Source organism: Dreissena polymorpha, chromosome 9 (genome assembly GCF_020536995.1).
Source record: "Dreissena polymorpha isolate Duluth1 chromosome 9, UMN_Dpol_1.0, whole genome shotgun sequence".
Lineage (NCBI taxonomy): Eukaryota > Metazoa > Mollusca > Bivalvia > Myida > Dreissenidae > Dreissena > Dreissena polymorpha.
Genome location: NC_068363.1, coordinates 11,002,547 through 11,024,735, shown reverse-complemented (window position 1 = coordinate 11,024,735; position 22,189 = coordinate 11,002,547). Strand labels below are relative to the sequence as shown.

Here is a 22,189-nt window from a genome sequence, read left to right as displayed (position 1 = left end):
GACACATCATCAATAATAACCAAATATATCCATTCCCTTTGCTACGTATTTGTGAAGAGCTCATGTTTTTGTATCTCTTTTATAGGCTTCAGCATCTCGTGTAACTTCTCGACCTCAGACTGCGGATATACGGCTAGCCCGGTTTCTTCTATAGGGTGGACACGCCAGCAGTCACACACGTATAGACAGGGGAACAACACGTTTACTATTTCACCAGGTAATCTTTGTAAAAATCAGAACTAAATCTTATGATAATTTATTTGGACACAAATCAAATTAGCTATACCACCTGACTACAGTTATGTGCTAAATTACTTCGTTTACGATCTATTGACTGTTGAAGGCTCATAAAGATTTATTTATAAAGATCAACACATTCACTTGTAAACCAGAAAAGATTTCAAACTTAATAAACTACTCTCAATTATCTGCCATATTATCGGTGTTCTCTATAATTGATTTAAATTAATAAATCAACTCAACGCTTCGCTTTAGGTTTCCATAAAATTATATAAATGGTATAGATAAGAATTAGCTGATTCACCTAATTTTAACAAGCTCCATACAACCAAAAATATTTGTTATACACAATTATTTATTATTGGAGCAATTTGTGGCCCTATACTAAGGTACACTTGTTTTGCAGAAATTGAAGCTACTGTGTCAACTCTCATAATAGCTTAAACTGATCAGTTGAAGATGGCCATTTCCTGTCACGCCCTTTTGTCTCAATAACCGACCTTTTCCTTTCTGTTGCAAAAAATATCAAACAGAAATTAGATGTGTTCACAGATAATCTTTTCATTTTCAGTCATGCGTGAACACAAAATGATGACAAAGTTCATGTCTAGAAACAACTTAAACTCTTAAACTCAGATGCAAGTTTCTTTTAAACCTTAACTTCTTGTTTTATTTAAGCCGTTGGGGACCATATGCTTGTGACAAAAATCACATCAAGAAGCAGCCTATCCCTGTCCGTTGCCAGCTCCATACAGTTCACGGTTAAGGAGGACTCGTGTCTTTATTTCACGTACGCCGGCTCCCTGGAATCTCTCTCCGTTCTTATCCAGTCAACAGAAGGTGCCCAAAACCATACCTGGGGCGATTATAATGTCAATCAAGGGAAGGGCCAATGGCGACCTGGTCAGGTGAGAACAAGACATTTTGTTAATTAAATACATTTGAGACAAATTACAAATCAAGCTAGCGTTGTTGCAGAATACCACAAGAAAGCGGTTGCATCTCATGTATTGTATACATTTATTTATATTAATAGTGACGGTTTAACTACTGTAATATTTAATATACTGATATATGTAAATCACGCATTTACAACTTGTTGCAGATGGCAATTCCTGCAGGCTCATGGGAGATCTTGATAAGCACTAGTCTCATTGGATATACGGAAGATCCCTTTGACAGGCAGCCATTCGTGGCTATTGACAACATAGTCCTGGCAACCGGACGGTGTGACTTGAACTTGTCAGGTGATCTACTGTAATATTTCATTGAATTGGTTGGAACACGAACTACGAAAAACATTATACATAAAGGAGAAAAATAAACTCGAGATGCATTATTAGGAGTGCAATGTATTGTATTTAATAAAGTAATGGAAACACTTAAAAAAACGGGACAAATAAACTTCTTATATATACTTATACTTTAGCAGAATGACTGGTTTTATGTTATACATGCATGCAGTTCAAACTATAATTTTAATGCTTTCGATATATATATATAAATAGTAGTTGCAACATTTGATAAATTTTGATCGGTCAACTTAAAACCTTTAATTAAACGGTTGTAAAACAATATTAGCAACTATGGTTGTATATGCAGTTTGCCCATCAACTACGCCTTACAAATGTAACGATGGCAGTAAATGCTATGGTGACCACAACACATGTGATCGTAAGTATCTACTGTGATGATGAATCAGATGAAAGCACGGCAGTTTGTGGAGAAAGTAAGACGAGATTACTTTTTAAGTTTCTTAAGTTATTGTTCAATTCAGTAGTTTTTTTGTTACAGTTATAAATCGAGCCTATAGACTTATTTTGATATAACTTTATCATGTTTTTCATTTAGCAATAGTATATTTAATTTTTTATTATCTTTTTATTTTTATATATTTTAGGTCTGATTTATCCCTTTTCTGTAATGTGTTTATTCGGTTATCTTGAGCGTTTTCGTATTAAAATTTTACATGTTCAATTTATTAATTCTGAACTTACTGATATTCTCTTATACAAGTTTTCGATGGATTATAACTATTCTCAAAAAGGGGTTTTAGTAAAGTTAGAAACAATGGCATTCTTTTAGACAAACTACTGTATGAACAACCGCGTTTGACAGTAAAGTTCATTATGGAAACGTTTAAGTCTAACGTTTTACGATACAAATGTATTTGGATTGAACGTTTCATCAAACTCAATATTAAATGCCATAGAACTTTGTATATTAAGAAACAAATGAGGGCTGCAATTATAACGGATTATACAGGTGATGTTGTATTTCATATTCAACTGTTTGTACCTACATCCAGTGTACCTGATCCCATGTGACTTTGAGGATGCAGCAGCATGCGGGTATGACCTTATTAATCCCAATGATCTTTTCGCCAATCCCGACGGTCAATGGCGTAGACGGGGCGGATATGCGCATCAGATACCACCATACGACAAGACATTCGGAGATGATCGAGGTAAATATTAAAATTTATTTTTATGAAAGCTATGCTGTTTAAACATCAAAATATAACTTGAATAACCCTGCTCATCACTCTGTCTGTCGTTATGGTATTATCATGCTATAAACAATTTCTTCTGGCTTAAACGGTGACTGTTACAACCTCTGTTCCATGTCCCGCTGATATTCTTTGCGTTATCACTGCGGTTATGGCATCCTTTGGTGTTTCATTAAATATATGTAGAGAATACTACCCACTGTTGTCGCCGTATTCCTGGCGCTTTTTGCCTTGGGTACCATTTGCATGCATTCGATTGATGACCCCACGCCGTTTTTATGTGATCCTACCTGTGTCGCCTTTAGAAAGCAGCAAGAACATCCGCACGATGTGACGAGGGTATAATATTGAATGATGGATGGGTATATCAATTACTTCGGCTGAAACCAGAATTCGATCACAGTTAATTGGAGAATGATAACTTATTGAATATTCAAAAATTCTATTCCACCTCACCATTAAATATATCTGACCTCATATGCAATTTTGTGACAAAGCTCTTTTTCTGTTTTTTGTTTATATGCACAGATGAAAACTCTTGGCTATGCATTGGTAACATATGTTATTATTAATTAAATATATTGTTATTTAAGTAATGATTATCAGTTGCTGATAGCTTTTTAAAATTTCACATAATATGTTCACCTTTGCAACTGACCAATTTATATGCTTTACTTCTTCACATTATCTTACAGGATTACGCATGTGTAACATCTTGTGTGGCCGATTTTTAACGATATATTTATGTTGAAACAAATAAAACTTGTTAGTTACCTGAACGATATGTCCTATTTCTGTACTAAATCAATACAATGTCCTCAACGTGTATATTTGTTAAAATAATGGCCATTAAAAGTAACCAGTTTTATTTGTGTTCTAAATAAGGGCACTTTGCTCACTTCTCCGAATGGCTGGTCCACTCTTCGTCATTCGCTCCACATACGGGACATCTGAGTTCACCGAGGGAGACTTTCAACACAGATGGCTGCATCCAGTTCTGGTACTACCTCAACGGAACCGCCACTCAACCAGACGCTTTGTCCGCTCAGATCTATGTCCGCCTACTGTACAGCAATGGTGTAACGGAGCTGCGCTGGTATTTAAACCATACGGATTAATTGCTACAATCTTTGAAATAAGAAAACATAATAACTACACATTAAGGTAAAACAAGAATTATGCAAACCAGAGATGTCAACAGAGAATATATGGTTGGTGACTTTTGATATCATGTGATATCAGAATCTGATTTGGCAGATTAAATGGCGAGGCTTGCAATATCGGTTTAAAACGGTTGCCTCACTCCTTTGACATTCACGAGAGTTATTGCGCGCAAATAAGAATTCATTTTTGGTATTGATCTGAAACAAAAATTATCCAAATTTTAAAGAAGTGTACATGCGTTTATTTTCAAATTATTCCGTCACTACAATTTGTCAAGTAGTAAATACAAGTGTAAGTGACATAATGTTAGTTTTTCAGGATAACATATTCTCCAATTATATTAAGAGCAATTACGTTATTGTTTGCATTCACAATATTTCAGCTTTGTTTAGAAAGTCGTGTACTCTCAGCTCAACTATTTGAAATAACGCTGTAAATGTGCATATAGCTTCCTTAGTGTGTATTGTATATATATATATGTCCCTTGTCGTGCAACCACGTACTCTTATGATATTCCTTACTTATAGGTATGACCAGGTGAACCGAAAGATCGATACTTGGATTCAGGGCGGGGTTCCAGTACGTGGCAATCAGGAGGTGTACCTGAAGATCACCGCCATCGTCTCTGAACCCCCTACAGCCTGGCCCGGCACTGTTGCCGTTGACGATATCAGCTACCAAGTGGGCGCTTGCCGCATAGTACAGTGTATGTTGTCTGGGTTAAGATTGATGGAGTTGTTGGTTCATTAAATATTTTTTACATAAAAATATGAGACAATTTTATGAAATGTACTTATTATTTATATATCAGTGACATACTATACATTTAAAACAAAGTCATCATAAGTTGTTTGTTGGTATTATATATTGGCTTATTTGATAATAAATCAAATTATTTACGATCCTTAAATAATCAGCTTCTTTTGCTGTTTCCGTTCTCTAACAATTTTTTATCCAATTATCACGAAACATTGTTCAAACCCGTATGCATGACAGGCTATTCTGACCAATTGACAATCAGCTAATCGGCTAAGCATTGTACAGTAATAGCTTCTTAAATTATCTTTATTTGATCGTTTTACCTTTTTAATAAACACATTCATGTAAAATCTATTATCAGAAATATATGTATTTAATGAAAACACACCTTACCAATAGCTATATTTTACGCGTTATAATGAATTAAAAACGGTCAATTGTAAACTAAGTAAATAATGTATTGTTCTTTTTTTAGCTTGTACGTCTTCCATGTTCATGTGTGCAGACCGCTCTGTCTGTATTCCTCAGACCTTTGTCTGTAACGGAAACTGGGAGTGCCTTGACGGTACAGACGAGGCTAACTGTGGTAAGTTTTTAAAGTTCACTAAGCGCATTGCAAGGTACAGGCCTAGATGTGCCAGGTTCGATCTCTTTTGTGGCAGTGAGCTCGAGATTTCCAACCACAAACCACAGGAAAGGGGATCGAGAGCGTCTCGGAGAAATGCATTAAGTTTTCGGTGCAATAAGGATGAGATAACCGGGTTTAAATTAATTAGTTAAATGGTTTTGGAGTTGAGTTTGCTTAGGTATCATACAAACGAAAGAATTCAATAATAGAGCAAATTCGTGTAATAGAACACAACGCAAACGCAAATATGTATGTACTGAAAAACAATAAAAGTCTGAACAAAAACAAGTGGCTTTGATCTCATAATTTCAGTAATTTAACAGAAAACTTCAAATTATCAGAAATTGTTGCAAATTTCTGTTTTCTGCGACAAGTGGAAAGGTTAGAGACCATGCCATATGTCCAGACTCATCATATGTCTTTAGCTGCCAATGGATGATAAGATATATGTGTCGAACAAGTAATTACAATCGTTCAAAAAAGAAAGGGGAAGCATGACACGATAAGTAAATAAATGTTTCTCACAATGTGTATGTACTTACCAGCACGTCGTCCAAACGGTGCTATTGAACTATCTGGGGGTGATGGAACCTACGGCGAAGTGCGCTATTTTATGGGTGGGATGTGGAAAGAAGTCTGCTATCCGTCATCAAATGCAACTGCGATTGCAGTCTCCAACACCATTTGTGAACTGGATGGATTTGTGTATGTATATACTTTCAGCTCAACTGTTTTCCACAATGTGAGCTTTTGACATGGCCTTCGTCGATCTTGCTTTGTCCGTTTGTGCGTCCTCCATTTGCTCATGTCATGTTCTAAACTCTGAGTATTTTTCATTCACCAGGAATCATCCTAGGATGGTACTATTTCAAAGAATTAAACTCGTTCATGTCCGCTCCATATATTGGTCACCAGATAGTTAGAAATAGATTTTAAGATAAAAACTCCTCTCAATCGCAATGCTCAGATGTTTACCTTTTTGGAATTAAACATCGTATTGTGGCCCTATACACTTTTGACTTAAGTCATGCCCGTTGGTTGCAACTGGCCACACAACGGAGCTCAGATAATTTATTTGTTTATTATGCAAACTTTTTTTTAAATCTTCTCAGACCAAAACCCTCAGTGTTTTTTATTCTGCATCATCATTTGGTAGCCCTTGGCTTAATATCTTTAAATCATTAAACAGTTTGCCATACCGCCATGAGAAGCCTATGCTTATTATACATGTTTATTGAAATTTAAAACATATATATTATTTTGCCATACCATAAAGTTGAGAATGGGTTGTTCAATATTTTTTTTAAGCCAATATTTAAAATTATTAACAATAGTAATTTAATAGTTAAACCTTTTTTTGTATTTATCATGAGAACATCAGCAGCATTATAAGGTGTCATCGTCATCATCGAATATGAAAATTTCAGGGGTCGTGTGGAGGCATATAGAATCTCCAGATATACGTATGGCTCCACTGTGCAGCTCTCGTGCAGTAACGGTTCATGCACGGCATATTCTTACAGCTGTTCAACTACACTGGGAGTTCGCTGCTCAAATTATGGTTTGTCACATTTCTGTTCCGCATTTTGTTGCTGTCTTTTACTAAGCTGTTCTGGACGTGTATTTTATTTTAGCTCAGATTGATTAACTGAGATGACCTTTTTTGTCGTGTTTCTTCAGACGTCAGTCGTCCGACAACTTTTCATTAAAGCGACAACTAGTCCTAGTCACTGGGCAGATTTTAAGAAATATTACACGATTGATCCTTAAATAACTTAGATGACACTCGTTCACAGTTGTTCAAAAGGTTTTGGTCAGCTGCACACGTAGGTCACAAGAGCTAAATCTAGAACTCATGAAGAAGACAAAACAATGATCAGGGGTTTGATATCTGATGTTTTACATTGTCAAGTTGTCCTCTTAATAGTTTGTTCAGGGGTCTAAACTGGTCATTACCCAGGGGTCATATGGTCAACAGCATAGAAACATAAAGTGTACATAACATTTTCTAAAATCGCAAGGGTCAGAGGCATAATATTCGAATTTAAAAGTGGTCCGTCACAAAGCTTTCTCACATCATACCCCTCAGTTCGAATCTGTACATACGAAATTACCCATGTGAGCAATATCGACCCATTATAGCTTTCTTGTTTAAGTTTAAGTTTGAATGCTAGCATTATATCGGTAATATCGACAATATATTGACTTCATTATATATTGATAAAAACGGAACATTGTTACGTCATACTGTTTTCTCTATAGATAACTTACACTGTATGGAGTTACTTAAGATATGGGTATGTTTATGTCCGCATTTAGATGTTACAAATATATGAAGCAAATTACTGCTTCGACAATTATTTAGCACTCTAATCGAAACTTCAAATATGTCACGACCACGACGTTTATTTGTGCAATACACTTTTTTATGCCAAATGATCAACAAAGTTCCACGTCATTTGCGCGTTAACATAGCTGACAAGGAAATACGGAGTAATTAGTCACGGTTGTGACATAGTTCTTGTATTTATTTTTTAGTTAAGATGAAAACAAACTGCAGATGGTGAGCCTTAGACTTCTAAGAGCTGATGGTCTGTTTTGTGACATAGTCACACATTTTTGACGTTATCTATCAGGCGTTAGGTGACACATTCGACCTATACATTTCTTATGTAACAATCAGGCAAAACTTTTGAGATGTACTGACCTCTTAATACTTTCTTCACAGCGTGTTTCTCGGGAGAGAGGCTCTGCTCAGGCACGGTGAACACATGCGTTCCAAACACAAGATTCTGTGATGGCTTGCCGGACTGCCCGGACAACACGGACGAGATGGAGTGCTGTATGTGCTTATTCACACTTTACAATAGAAGTGACTTGAATAATTGCGCAATTAAACTTTTAAAATTTAGCTTATTGAAAAACTACTTCAAACATTTAATATAAGTCGTGAAATTAAGAGAGAAGTGGACAACAAAACCCATTACGTATTATACAATTTAACAAAATTTGACATTACTATGTTCATTCTTTCAATACTCACATTTTTAGTGTGTGAACAACATAGAGCTCGGGAAATTGCATATCAATAAAAGCTATGCCATATGTAAAAGCAATGCTCGAACACACATAAAATTATTTAAATTTAAATTAGAACTCGTGAATATATTCATTGTAACAAAAGTAATATTTATTATTGAGATGTATAGTATATTTCAGATAAGTTGAAATGGCGAATAAATATATATTTTTCATTAAAAAAAATTGTAGAAGACAATGGTGAATATCATGTGCATAATTGATAAACGAGATGTTAATGGCACATGGCTTAACACACATATGAACAAACGTGACATGCGCAAGAAGATGCCCTGACTGGGCTTAGTTTACTAACGGATTGGTTGTACTTATAGGATAAAGGAAATTATATGGCATGTAATGTGTGGCATGACATGATTGTTTTTGCTTGAGGATAATTTTCGTATGATCTTTACAGTCTGTGATATGGACGCGGTTGATGATAACAGATGCAGAAAAACATTCGATGAATGCATCGACAAGCAATGCCGTAATATTATCTTTCTTATATATTACTTTCTGATATAACACTGTTCATGAATCTTATTGTTCAATCTACACATTCCCATGGCTTCCTACGTGTTGCAAATACTTTCTATTAAAAAAGCATGCGTTCTTTATTACGCTTATTCTTTCTCACAAATAAGTTGTCTAGACGGACGATCTGAATAGAAAACGGATTTTGTTATTTACGAATATGTAGTATTTCAAAAAAGATTGATTTTAATTTAAACCGGGATATTATTATGAGAACATAATCCTTGTACTATTTCAGAGACATGTACTGACCAAAACAAGTTCGAATGTATGAACCATGAGTGTGTCCTCAAATCTCAAAGATGTGATGGCATCAAACACTGCAGTGATGGGTCCGATGAATACAGATGTGGTAAGTTTCTCTGCTTTTCATATCGTTAATTACCTGTTTTATACTCCCCAAAATATGAAATTGCACCCACATTTTTCGTGCGTCCATTCCAATTTTTTTTCATTGAATTGAATGTGTGGGATTGTATACGGAATTTCCCCCAATAAGTATTTCCTCTTATCTTTCTTCTTGATGTCCGTCCGTCATTACGTCCTTTACAAACTTTGTTTCAAAGAAAAATCTCTTACTTTAATGATCGGAAAGTGATAAAACCTGATATTAAGGGTTGACATGCGCCTATGTTAAGTCGTTGGCTCCAATATTTGTTCAGTGAGTTGTTGCCTTTTTATTTAGTATTAATTTATAGTCATTTTTGTAGTTTCCACACGTAACCTTTAGAACATATAATTATCCGATTTCGCTGAAACTTAATATACATGATCGTTGAGTGTTATAGGGTCGATATTTGTAGATGTCAGGTTGTTCTGATCCAATCAATTTATGGGGATATTGCCCTTTTAATAAGATTTCTTTTTTGCGTGTTATGTTTCATGTAAAATATTGCTGAATAACTTTGACTATGTTAGTAAGTCTAACAAAGAAATGTAAGTTCCAACAGTCACGTTGATGCTATCAACAGTGTGTTAGAAAACTGGAAGAGGTATTTTATCGATGTTGTTTCAGCCATTGTTGAGACAAACATGGTATACCTTCCACACAATGGAGTCATGAAGCCGGTGTGCATGAATGATGTTAACCGACAAATGGCCGAGTCTGTGTGCAACTTTGCTGGCAAAGGGTGAGAGTATTTTACTAACCCAATAAATGCTTTAGTGTCATTTATGATTGCAAGCGATTTATATTTTTGTTGGTTATAACTCTTTACAGGTCTGATTTGTATGTTCCCACCACTATTGTGGGGGACATATTGTTTTTGCCCTGTCTGTTGGTTGGTTGGTGTGTGTGTTTCTTTGCTCCAACTTTAACATTTTGCTATAACTTTTGCAATATTGAAGATAGCAACTTCATATTCTGCATGCATGTGTATCTCATGGAGCTGCACATTTTGAGTGGTGAAAGGTCAAGTTCAATGTCATCCTTCAAGGTCAAAGGTCAAATATATAGCTTCAAAGCGGCACAGAAGGGGACATAGTGTTTCTGACAAACACATATCTTGTTGTACATGTATTTGGTTTGTAATGCTTATAAACTTTCATACTTGTTTCCATTTGTGTGTGCATATGTCTTTATTGATCATACTATAATATCAATGCCTACCTAACGAGTATCCAAATTAAAATATTAAACTGACCTCAATAACAATTAAAAGACTTCTCCATTTCTTCTTTTGCCTCTAGATCCGTATAATGAGGAGTCATAATTGCGCTTATGATACCGCTTTACTATGTGTTATTTTATTTCGGTCTATAAAGCTCGGGACATAATAACTTTGTTTGCAGTATTACGTATCTTTTTACTGTTTTCAGTACAATAGTAGCAGGAGGAATCAAGTACGGTCGTGCAGAAATATCTGATGGTCTGCATGTCGTACCATCCACCAATGGCAGCTCTGTTGTACGCGGCATTCGGATAGCTAGAGCCAATCAGTAAGAAGTGTTGCTGGTCTGTTGTGATTTTTCAAGGGCGAGACGCATGTTGTAGCTCATTAATTGTTTATCTATTTAATATTACAGTTTCTTACTCAACCTTTATTACTGTTCTGTTGTCTTACTGAATGTTAATTTTTTGTTCTTTCCGATACGTGTTTTTGTTTGTGGTTGTCGTGTTTTAAATGTGTGTTTGTTAGATGCGTTTGTAATGATTTTGAAATTGCTGAAGTGGTTTTAAAAAAGGGCTTCATTAAAGAAAATATATAATCTGGAAAATTAAATTTAAATATTAGTTTCTTTTCAAACAAAATAGCATATTTGCTATCAAAATGAAGAAAATTCAAGAAAAATATATTATTCGTCATAACTATGTTATCAATGTTTTATTCTTACATAACAGGAGATGTTACCCTCTTGTGTTGGAGTGTTCTATGCCAGGTGGGTTTGTTTGGTTTATATATCGTAATCAAAAAATCATAAACTATTATTTGTAAACATTATTGATGACGCGTTTTTCTATTAATACAAGATACAGATGATAGCATATAATGATACAGCAGTGATACATTTATGCAGGCAGATCAAGATATAACAGAAGAACGGTTATTAGCAGATCACAATAAAGCACAAGTGCATTTAAGGCAGATTAAGATATGCATAATTACAGTTAAAAGTATATCAAGATATGCAGAAGTACAGTTAATTACAGATTAGGATATAACATTAGAACATTTAATATCATATCAAGACGTATCAGTGGAACAGTTAATAACAGATCAGTATAGGTACAATTAATAGCAGATCAAGATACAAAATAGGAACAGTCAATAGCATATCATGATATAGCAGCGTTAAAGTTATTAGCAAATCAATATATCACAGAGATGCAATTAATAGCAGATAAAAATATAGCAGAAATACAGTTTAAAGTAGGTCAAGATACAACATATGTAAAGTGCAAGACACAAAAAGAGATACAGGATCTTGCAGATCGTGATGTAGCGCATATAGAGTACGGCAGATTGTGGTATGTGTATAAAGGCATTGTATAGGAAATAATGATACAGTGTTAAAGTGAAAAGCTTATTATAATACAGCGGATATACAGTGAATAGCAGATGATTCTTAGGCAGAAATACAGTGTACATTACATTGTTATATTGAGGACAAACAGTGTATAACATATATTAATACAGCAGATATAACGATGGTGATATACCGCTAGATGGGATGCAGTGTATAAAGTATCGTGACCTTGTCGTGATAAGGTTTGCAGTACATTGTGATATGTAGATAATGAACATCGTATTGCTGATCATTAAAGAGTGAAGATACAGAATGCCATAGATTGTGATGAATATAATATAAACTATCGTGTTTCAGTGGAAACCTTGCATATAATATTGTGAATTAGCGCAGAAAGATTGAGTTCTTAACGGTTGAGATTGTTTTATTCACATTTATTAAAACTTTTTTAAATTTCAGAATGTGGCAGTCCAGTGTACCTGGAAAACTTTATTTCCCCACTTGTGATGAATGGAAGGGATGCACAGCCAGGTGAATGGCCCTGGCAGATCAGCCTGCGATACAACAATCGGCATATATGTGGTGGAACATATATTGGGAGAAAATGGGTTCTCACTGCGTACCACTGCATTGAATCTACTGGGTATGTGCTCAAGGGTTTTAGATGATCTTTTGAAAAAGTAAAATGCAATTTTTTATGTTGTTATTTGTGTGTATGCGTTAAAAAGGCCCATTCAAATATAATAAACATTGGTGCACAAAAATTGATATATGACAGTTATTTGTTATTTAAAAGAATTGAAACGGATGTTGATCAATATATCCAATGCATAATGTTTTACTGTTGATCTTGTCACTTGGTTACTTTTGAATGGACTTGTGTAGTAAGATCTTGTCTTGTTTTCTCTTAAAAAGTCTCGTTTTTACAATGCCTATGTAGTTGATTGATCATCAGTTGAAGTCTAACCATGCCAATTATTCAAATCATCAAAGTTTACTAACATTATCACACGAAAAATTCCTGTTACCTCGCACTACTTTACATTCAAATTCAAGTAAATGATAACTTTTCCTCTACAATATCAATTTCAGGCCAAGTTTGTAAATTCAAGTTTAATTTGACCAATACCGAATATACATTTTTGTTAAGCTTTCTTAATCAAAGAAGGCAGTGCAATGTTTTAGAACGTCAAGGTTCAGATCAATCAAAATTACCAGGCGTGAAATACCTTATTAATGTTGATGCTCTTTTTTCAGGTCTTTCTATGTTCGATTTGGAGTGACTATGGCAGAGGTATTAGAAAACTACTCTCAGGAAATCGACGTGTCACGCATACATCGTCATCCTGACTTTGACACCGGATCGAATGGCTTCACAAACGGATCGGATCTCGCACTATTGGAGATGGCATACGAACCAATGACAGACAACTATACACGGCCTGTCTGCTTGGGGAATGCAAAAAGCTACACGGACATCATTGACAAAGGCGAAATGGCGGAATGTTACATCACTGGATTTGGGAAGCAAGAGACGGACTTCTTCCAAGGTTATCCTTTGTCTTATCCCAGTTCTATAGTTGATATTTGTCTTTTAATACTACTGGTTTCACAGGATGAGATTATAGTTTTACACCTGGTCCGTCTGAATCTGATTGATAAGATGACTTCAAAAGTTATTAAAGTAGATTGATGCCACTTGGTATGTGGATCGAGGGCAATATGAGGAATATGCGCTGTTACTTAAGATCTTTTGGTCCAACAAAATTGTGATTGCTATGGTTACACAAAATAAAGTAAACTGTCCAAAAAATCTGTATACTGCGTTAACTTAACAATATTAACACTAGATTTATGGAACTTCGTGTGGAAATAGAGGGCCATATGAAGAATATGCAAGCTTTTGTAGTCTGCTTTTTTAGAAAAAAAAGTGGTTTCTATGATTACATAAATACGTAAACACTGTTCGAAAAATATAAATCCTTTGATTACTCAAAAAGTACTTAAGCTAGAATGATAAAACTCAGTTTGTGGATACTAAAATATTTATACTGCGCAAATTCTAAAAGCACTCAAGATAGATTTATGAAACACTATATGCTGATAGAGGGTGGTTTGTTGTCAGAAAATATTTATTTATATTGTTAAAGAAATAAAATGAAACTAAATGCCGCATCCTGTGACACCTCAAAAATGTCAAAGGTTACATAGATATTTGAAAAACTAAGTGCATACAGGGCCATGTGTGGACTATGTACGTTATTTTGATATTTATTGTTTTGATTGATATGGTTACAAAAATAAGTGCAGATTTAAGTATGGATATAACAACAAATAAAAAAGAATTTAAGTATGAGAAATATGCACATTATTTCATGCTGTGTGTTTGTTTGTTGTTGGTGTTTTTGTCAGAAAAAAACACATTTAATATGTTTACAGAAATAATTTGAAACACTTGATTATTATCCTAAACAATTCTTAAGATAGCATTATGAAACATACGAAAATCGCGTTCTTGCTCCGACATCATTACTCAAGTAGGACACTGGCTTTGTGTGTTTGACAAAGCTTATGTTCATCCTAGTCCCCTATGTGAACATTTCATGATTTTAATACATGTTGTTTAGCAATTGTATGCTAAATGGTGTATTTTACTAATAGTTTGCTTTTAATTGATTTGGGTTTTTTTTAATTTTCAAAAGATCGTCCTTCTCAATTAGATCTTGGGATTTTCAGATCTTCTGTTTCTTTTTAATGTTGTCTAAAAATAAAAAATAAATGTATTGTTGTATGTAAACATAAGAAATGACATTTATCCTATTCTCATTTAAGTCCAAGAAAATCGGCATCTGAAGGAATCAAAAGTCCATGTTGTAGATCCTCAACTGTGCGACAATCTGATGTACTTCCAGCTGAATAAATCATATGTTGCTGACGACGCATTGTGTTTGGAAAACCGGGAGCCATATGCTCCATCTAACGATGTACGTATCATGTTTAAACATAGATTGGCGTTGCCATGCAACACATTTTCTTTACCCGAGTAAAAGAGCGGAGCGAAATGATTGATGTTATGCCTGAAAGATAAATCTCTGTATGAAAGTGTGATGATGTTGTTAATTAAGTGTGTGGAGGAATATGAAAGAGTCCTATTGGTCGTTTTGTCATAACATTTTTTAGGAAAACTACTTCCAAATTTCTCTAGCGATTGAATTGAATGTAGAACTATATCATCTCCATAAAGTGCAGATGTGATAGAAACAATTTCACAGCATAGTGATCCACTTGTTACTTAGTTATATTCCAATGACCTCTTAAACAACAGTGCATGTCTTGGATATCAAATGTCAATAGTTTGTGAAGCGTTATACTTTCCCATTTCCTAGAAATGTATTTGATACTTGACATATGACATCATCATAAAGTATGGAAAACATGCAGTGATCTACTTATTAATAAATTATGCATCGTTTAAAATAGCCTTTTGTATTGATGCTATGACAGATCAAAACGTTTGTGACGAGCCTCAAGTAGGAAGGGCCTGAAAAGTTTTTGCGTGCTGTGTGTTACGGATTTTGGATGAAACTTAACAGTATTAAAATAAGGTGTATGAATATCGGCGTAATTTATTCTAGTGCAGATTTTTGTGGGCACAGTAATGACGTCTAAAAACAAACTATGATAATCAATAAAACGATTAACTTACCATTATTAACTATTGTTAATAGCCATGGAAATCCCTTGCAACATATTACGTCATTTACCAACAATATTTTCCTAACGTATGATTTCCTTGGTAATCAATGACTTCCTGTATAAGATCCTTGGCACCCAACGATTGCTTTGTTATTTTAAGCTGTGAACACTTACACTGATTTTAAATATATATGTTAATGTAAAATATCCTGAGTATGTAATTATATTATTTTATTATTTATATAATAAATGAATATGGTTATTGATTAGATTTCATTAACCTTTACAGGGTGACAGTGGTGGCCCAATGGTTTGCAAAGACGAAAATGGTAAATTATTTCATAATTTATCTATAAATCACTATATTTCATTAAGTGTATTTTAAAGAACTACTAGATACTGGTATTTCATAGATTAAGTTTTTTGTTACAATTGTTATTACCACAGGCGATTATAAATTAAGTCGCAAGTTTTTACCACAGCCCCTAACCAATGCTGATAAATAATCAGCTACCAGTGGGCGTTTTATGATTCACATTTCTCTCATATGCAGCGGTAAATCGTCAAAATATTAAGACTGAACAAGGTTCAAGAAAGATTACGAACATGTGCTTGAATTCATTACTCTGCGTATCATTATTATGGAGTTATTGCTCTTGTTTTTTCCCGGGCTATAACTCTTGAACTATAACAGGCATTGACCTCGGTGCACAAAAACTGATTGTTGACTTTAAGGTTTGTAGTTGCAGCAGATTCAATTTGAGAATGTCTTTTGTTCATAACATGTAATTTAGTGGTTTGATGTCATTTAGGAAAAGTACAGTAACAAACTCCTTTACTTTCAATTCATTATTCTTTGGTTATCAACCTCTGTTCATTGTTCTCTTTTTTGATGAAATTGAACGCATATGGTACACGAGGTATCATTTTGAAACGTCATAGGTGAATATATCATTACGAGTGACTGAAGCTTATTGTGCTCTTTTACCCTACACACGTTTGATTAAATAAATGCACCGATATACATATATTTAAATATATATGCCAAAACCTGGCTGTAGATTGCATAGAGGATTGATGTGCTCACTGTCAATGTCACCGTAATAACAGATATTATTTTATATCCAATAAATTCATCAAATGCGCATGCTTCATATGACCCACATGACCGCCCAATATATTCCGGTATTGGATCCAAAAAGTATGTATTTTTTCCATATTGCAGATTGAGTACTAATGTACTAAGCAGCTGTTTTACAACGATTAAAGCCGTTACAGGGAAAACGTATCCGAATGTACAATAATCGATTCACACGAGCGCTTGTCTTGAAAATAGCATAGCTACAATTAAAGCATTTTAAAATCAGATTTAAAATTAAAATCATACAGAGAGCTAAAGAAAGAGGTATAGAATAAAAAGCGTATTACACGTTTAAACTATACAATACGTGATATATTTGGACTCGCACACAATTTGAAGTCCTACTGGACTCGCCTAACGGCTCTTCCAATATGACTTCAATCTGTGTGCTCGTCCAAATATATCTCCGTATTGTACAGTGAAACGTCAAATAACCTATAAGAAAAATTGTTTCCACAATATTACCCAAAAGTGACATAAGCTATTATAATGAAACTCCAAACATGAATGGTGACTTCACGTTTGATAGTTGAAATATGTTTGGAATCATGGTTAAGGGCATTGTTGCTTAGAAAATCGGTTTTACTAAATTTATCGGAAATGAATCAACCTTTTTATGAAACGTTATATAAAAATACATTGTACTGAGACCTTACTTGAAAACTACTGTTACATGAGTGTGTCAATTCGTTCTCTTGTTAAGAAGCGAAATTCAAAAGTTACAACCAGGTTGCCGAAATTTGCCATTCTTCAAACCAACTTTCGCTCTGTACTGCTCTAGTTTCAAAAATATTTTACATTTAAGACAAGACAAGGACAAAAAGTTTATTTCGTAAACAAAGGTCACCGGCCCAAAATACAGCATATATTAGTAACAACATATTATTATTTTTGAGTTGTGATTATATAAAGTTTGAACATCAATTTTGTGCTACATCTTTCTTTTTCATTATTTCAGTTATAAAAAAGGCTATGCTTTTTAATTTATTTTTATCAGAAATTTGCATAAGATTGCAAAAATTTAGGAAATTTTGTTCACCATTGTACCATGAAAAGATAAACATTTGCCTTTCTTGGTTGAATCTGGGACATTTAAAAATACATGAAACTCATCTTCAATACATACATTATTAAAATAGACGGAACAATATGTACATATTCGGTATTCTCTTGAAATTCCTGAATTTCGACCAGTTTCAATTGCTAATTTATGGCTTGAACTACGGAATCTGGCAACTGACTTCGAACATAAAATGGTATGTCGATAAACAAATATTTTTCTGGGTTTAGCAAAGATTTGAATTGTTTGTAAGTATCACATCTTGATGAATTTCCGATAGTTTCAATCCAGTTCTGTAAATTACAATCAATCAATCTTTGTTTAAATGACATTAAGAATAATTCCACGTTTCCTATCACTTGACTTATCCAAACATAACCAAATCCATATCGGTACAAAATATTTTTTACAGATGTCACCCAATTAGTTCTTTCGATTTCGTCATTTCGTCGCTTTAACATAATATTACAATTGCTAGGATATCGAGCATCTGTCATACTAATCAATTTACACCAATATTTAACGCATTTTACATGATGTTCTATACACAGAGGTAATCTACCACATTCTCCTAGTACAATGCTATCATTTACAGATTTATTTACACCAAGAAAATATTTACAATACTCGATTTACTTTTTCGAGAATGTCTGAGAATTCTATACCATAAATCTCAGAGCCATATGTTAGTATAGGTTTAGCCATTGAATCAAACAATTTTAAATATTCAGTGTATGAAAAACATCCAAAGTTTCTTTGGTATGATTTAATAGCAAAAATAGATTTTCGGGCTTGGGCTGCAAGTTTTTCTTTCGCTTTTCTCCATGATAATTTAGGTGTAAAAAGAAGACCCATGTATTTATATACAGATGTGACATTTACGGGATTATTTTTAAAGACCCAATGTTCGTATGATCTTAGCGGACCTCCGTTTCTAAAAACAATGATTTCCGTCTTTTATTGGTTAATTGTCATACCAGTGTTTTCACAAAATTCCGATATAGAGTTTAATTGTGATTGTAGCTCGATCGCAGTATCAGCGCAGCTCGCAACGTCATCGGCAAAAAGAATGCAAATTATATTGGAAATGTCTTCGGTGATAAAAATACCCCTATGACCTTTAGATTTTAGAAAGGTAGACAACTCGTTCATGTATAAGTTAAAAATTACTGTACTGGCTACGTCCCCTTGCCTAGTACCGATGTTATATTGAAGTTTTGCGTGACAGTTTTATCATTTATCCGTACACATCCGCGTAGATTTGAATACATGGATTTTAATACTTGAAAAAGCTTCCCTCTAACACCATTTTTACACATAGTTGTAAATAGTCTATGAATAATCAAACTATCGAATGCTTTTTGAAAATCGACGTAAAGCACATAAAACCTACCACCAGGTTTGCACGTATATTTTTGAACCATGCTTTGAAGAGTAAATAAATTATCAATGGTTGAATATCCCTTGCGAAAACCGGCTTGTGATTCCGCTATTTTATTGTTTAAATCTGCCCATTTGCATAGTCTGTTGTATACGATATTGGAGAATATTTTATACATTACATTAATTAAAGATATACCTACAGTATGAACATGTAATTGCGCTTTGTATATAGTAACTTTTGTAAAATATAGTAGATAAATACTGGTTTGAAATATTAAAAAACTAACTTTATACCGTTTATACTGATTTTTAATGACACGTATTCCTTTTCAGGCCGTTTCAAACAGTTTGGTGTGACCAGCTGGGGACTGCGAGACTCTGATAAGAATGCCCCTGCCATCTATGTGAACATCATCTATCACCAGGAATGGATCGAATCAATCACTGGTAAGTATACAATGCCCACCCATCTTTATTCATTAACATTTCTTTATTTCGCATCATTAAGAAAATCTGTATCCATTGAAAATAAGCAGCTTTATCATAATCTTTGAGTTTTGAAATTAGAATTTGTCCAATACGCCGATATTCATAAATCATTTTGTTTGAATGAAAATTGATATTCAAATAAAACAACGAATATCAATTGTTACCATGTCCTTTAGTTGGTTAAACTTATTTTATGGACATTTGAAGATGTCCTGAAGCTTGTATAACAGTGTCAATATACAAGTATGACAAGTATCATGTATTAAAAGAAAATTTATTTAAAAAGAGCTCATATTCGTAGCTGTTTGGAGGGCGAATGGTATTATTGATTAACAGTTCGCGACCAGCCATGTTCTTTTTAGATAGTACACACAAAATGTGATACTATTGCAGCTTGAAATAGCTGAAACACTTTTAAACATTTTTTTTATAAAAGTGTATATAACAGAGATCTTTACTTCACCTTTTTGTATACCAAATCAGACAAAATACAAACGATTGGCCATTACACTAATGTGTAAGTAAATAATATAAAGAAGTTACAGTAGTTACACACCCCACCTTCTATGTATACGGGTACAGCTTCATTATAAGAAGTGATTATTTTAAGTGACTGTACAAAATAAATATTAAGATTTAAAATAGTCTTTCCTGATATATTTATATTTCAGGCATACCACTCACATAGATGTATTCAAGACAACCGAAAACAACTTACACTACTCAAAAATAGTGTAACTTTAAAAGACTGATTTATTAAGTAATAACCGTTTTACTTTAGACATGTGCTATGTTAAATACCAACTGGTGGTACACGTATTATACTAACATTTTTGCAAATTTTGTTTTACTTTCATGAATGTTATTGTGATGAAACAATAAGACAGCATTTTATGCACTATATGTATATGTAATGTATTTTCAATTAATTAAACAGCTTTTTACTGGGGAGAAATATGTACTTTGACCTACGTCAGTGCCATTAATTATATGTATTGTTTTTGTCAGATTCACATAATCATTAATATGTATTAAATATTTGATAATGTTTAGCTGACCTTAGCACGAAGTGCTAAAGAAGAGCTTTTGTGATTAACTATGACCGGCGTTGTTCGGTGTGTGCGTTGTCCGTTGTGCGTCGTCAAATTTTAGCTTTTAACCAGTCTACAGCCACATTTATCATGAAACATGTTGGCCGATTTCGAATCTTTGTCTAATGATTTTTTTTTAAAACTATGTCACCAGGTCAAATCTTAGAAAAACCTTGTCACCTCTCTAGAAGCCACATTTATGGCTCAGTCTTGATGAAATTTGGTCGGAATATCTGGACAATATATTTTGAAAGCTTCAATTTAGGTCAAGTGCGTCCAAAAACAAGGTCACCCGGTCAAATTTAAGAGAAACCGCGTTACTGCTCTAGAAGTCACAATTAGCACTCAATATTGATGACCCTTGTTCAGCATGTTTCTCTTGGCAATATCTATTAAAAGTTTAAATCTGTTGTTCGTCGAAAAACAAGGTCAACATACCAAATCTGAGCAAAAAAATCTTTTTACCAATTAAGAGGCCACATGAGACTCAATATCGATGAAACTTTGTCAGAATATTTATCACGACATTATCTAACCCATTTTACCAGATCGATTCTTTGAAAACATTTATTTCCACTCCGAATGCAACATTTATATCTCAATCTAGATGAAACTTAGAATGCTTATCTTGACAATATCTTAGCCGAGTTTGTAATCTGAATCACATGCGTGTTTAAACTAGGTAACCGAATCATATCTTCGAACAACCTTGAAACTCTAAGGGCCGAATGTATGACTCGGACTTGAAGAAACTTGGTCAGAATGCTTATCTTAACAATTTCTACGTTGAGTTTGAATCTGGGCCACATGCGTCCAAAACATAGGTAAACAGATTAAATTTTAGAACAACCTTGTCACCACTCGAGAGACAACATTTAATACTCAGGTTCGATGAAACATCGTCAGAATGGTTATCTTGACAAAATAAACGCCATGTTTGAATCTGGGTAAAGTGGTGTCAAAAACTAGATCACCAGGTCTTGAACAATCTGTGTGAAGTGAACTCAGGCGAGCAATTGAGGGCTTGGTTTTATGTTTCTGGTACCTGGTATATATTAAATATTTAGCAAAAATTTCTCATAAACTCATTAACTTATTATTTGCGTTTCCTTTTTTATAACTTTAGAAGTGTTCAAAGAAATGCCCTTTGAACTTAATTATGCTCCCCTCAAACAAAAGGGCTTGTATTGTTTTTCATCTGACCTTCGGATGCTTTCGCGATCAGCTCTATTGGTTTTGTTGACTCAGGAGCAAGCCGGACACTTCGATAAACTAAAGGCAGTTCGAAAACAAAAATCAAAGACAAAAGCCACGTGAGAGAGATTAGTTCTTCAATGAGTGTTTATGTTCTGTGCGTTGAAACGATGAATTTCATTAAAAAAACGAGACACTTCCATAAACAAATCTACATTAACTGGATGATCAGTGAATAATTGAACAAAATAAA

The 22,189-nt window shown here is 34.0% G+C and overlaps 1 protein-coding gene across 1 annotated transcript; it reads left to right on the top strand.

Annotated features, from left to right (window-relative positions):
• The first annotated feature begins 1,346 nt into the window (after window positions 1–1,346).
• Window positions 1,347–21,839, top strand: LOC127845136 (atrial natriuretic peptide-converting enzyme-like). The gene is made up of 20 exons (XM_052375855.1): window positions 1,347–1,487; window positions 1,843–1,969; window positions 2,549–2,707; window positions 3,635–3,845; window positions 4,441–4,619; window positions 5,148–5,258; window positions 5,846–6,005; window positions 6,728–6,861; window positions 8,029–8,142; window positions 8,797–8,868; window positions 9,154–9,267; window positions 9,931–10,045; window positions 10,734–10,853; window positions 11,257–11,294; window positions 12,342–12,525; window positions 13,140–13,432; window positions 14,715–14,866; window positions 15,868–15,907; window positions 19,496–19,609; window positions 20,323–21,839. The coding sequence occupies exons 2-20, from the start codon at window positions 1,876–1,878 to the stop codon at window positions 20,337–20,339; spliced, it is 2,421 nt and encodes an 806-aa protein (XP_052231815.1). The 5' UTR covers window positions 1,347–1,487; window positions 1,843–1,875; the 3' UTR covers window positions 20,340–21,839.
• The last annotated feature ends 350 nt before the right edge of the window (window positions 21,840–22,189 follow it).

Coding starts and splice junctions, on each gene's coding strand:
- LOC127845136 (XM_052375855.1), top strand. CDS start 1,876: ATGGCAGTAAATGCTATGGTGACCACAACACATGTGATCGTAAGTATC. Junction 6,006..6,727: donor TGTGAACTGGATGGATTTGT/GTATGTATATAC, acceptor TGAAAATTTCAG/GGGTCGTGTGGAGGCATATA. Junction 12,526..13,139: donor CACTGCATTGAATCTACTGG/GTATGTGCTCAA, acceptor CTCTTTTTTCAG/GTCTTTCTATGTTCGATTTG.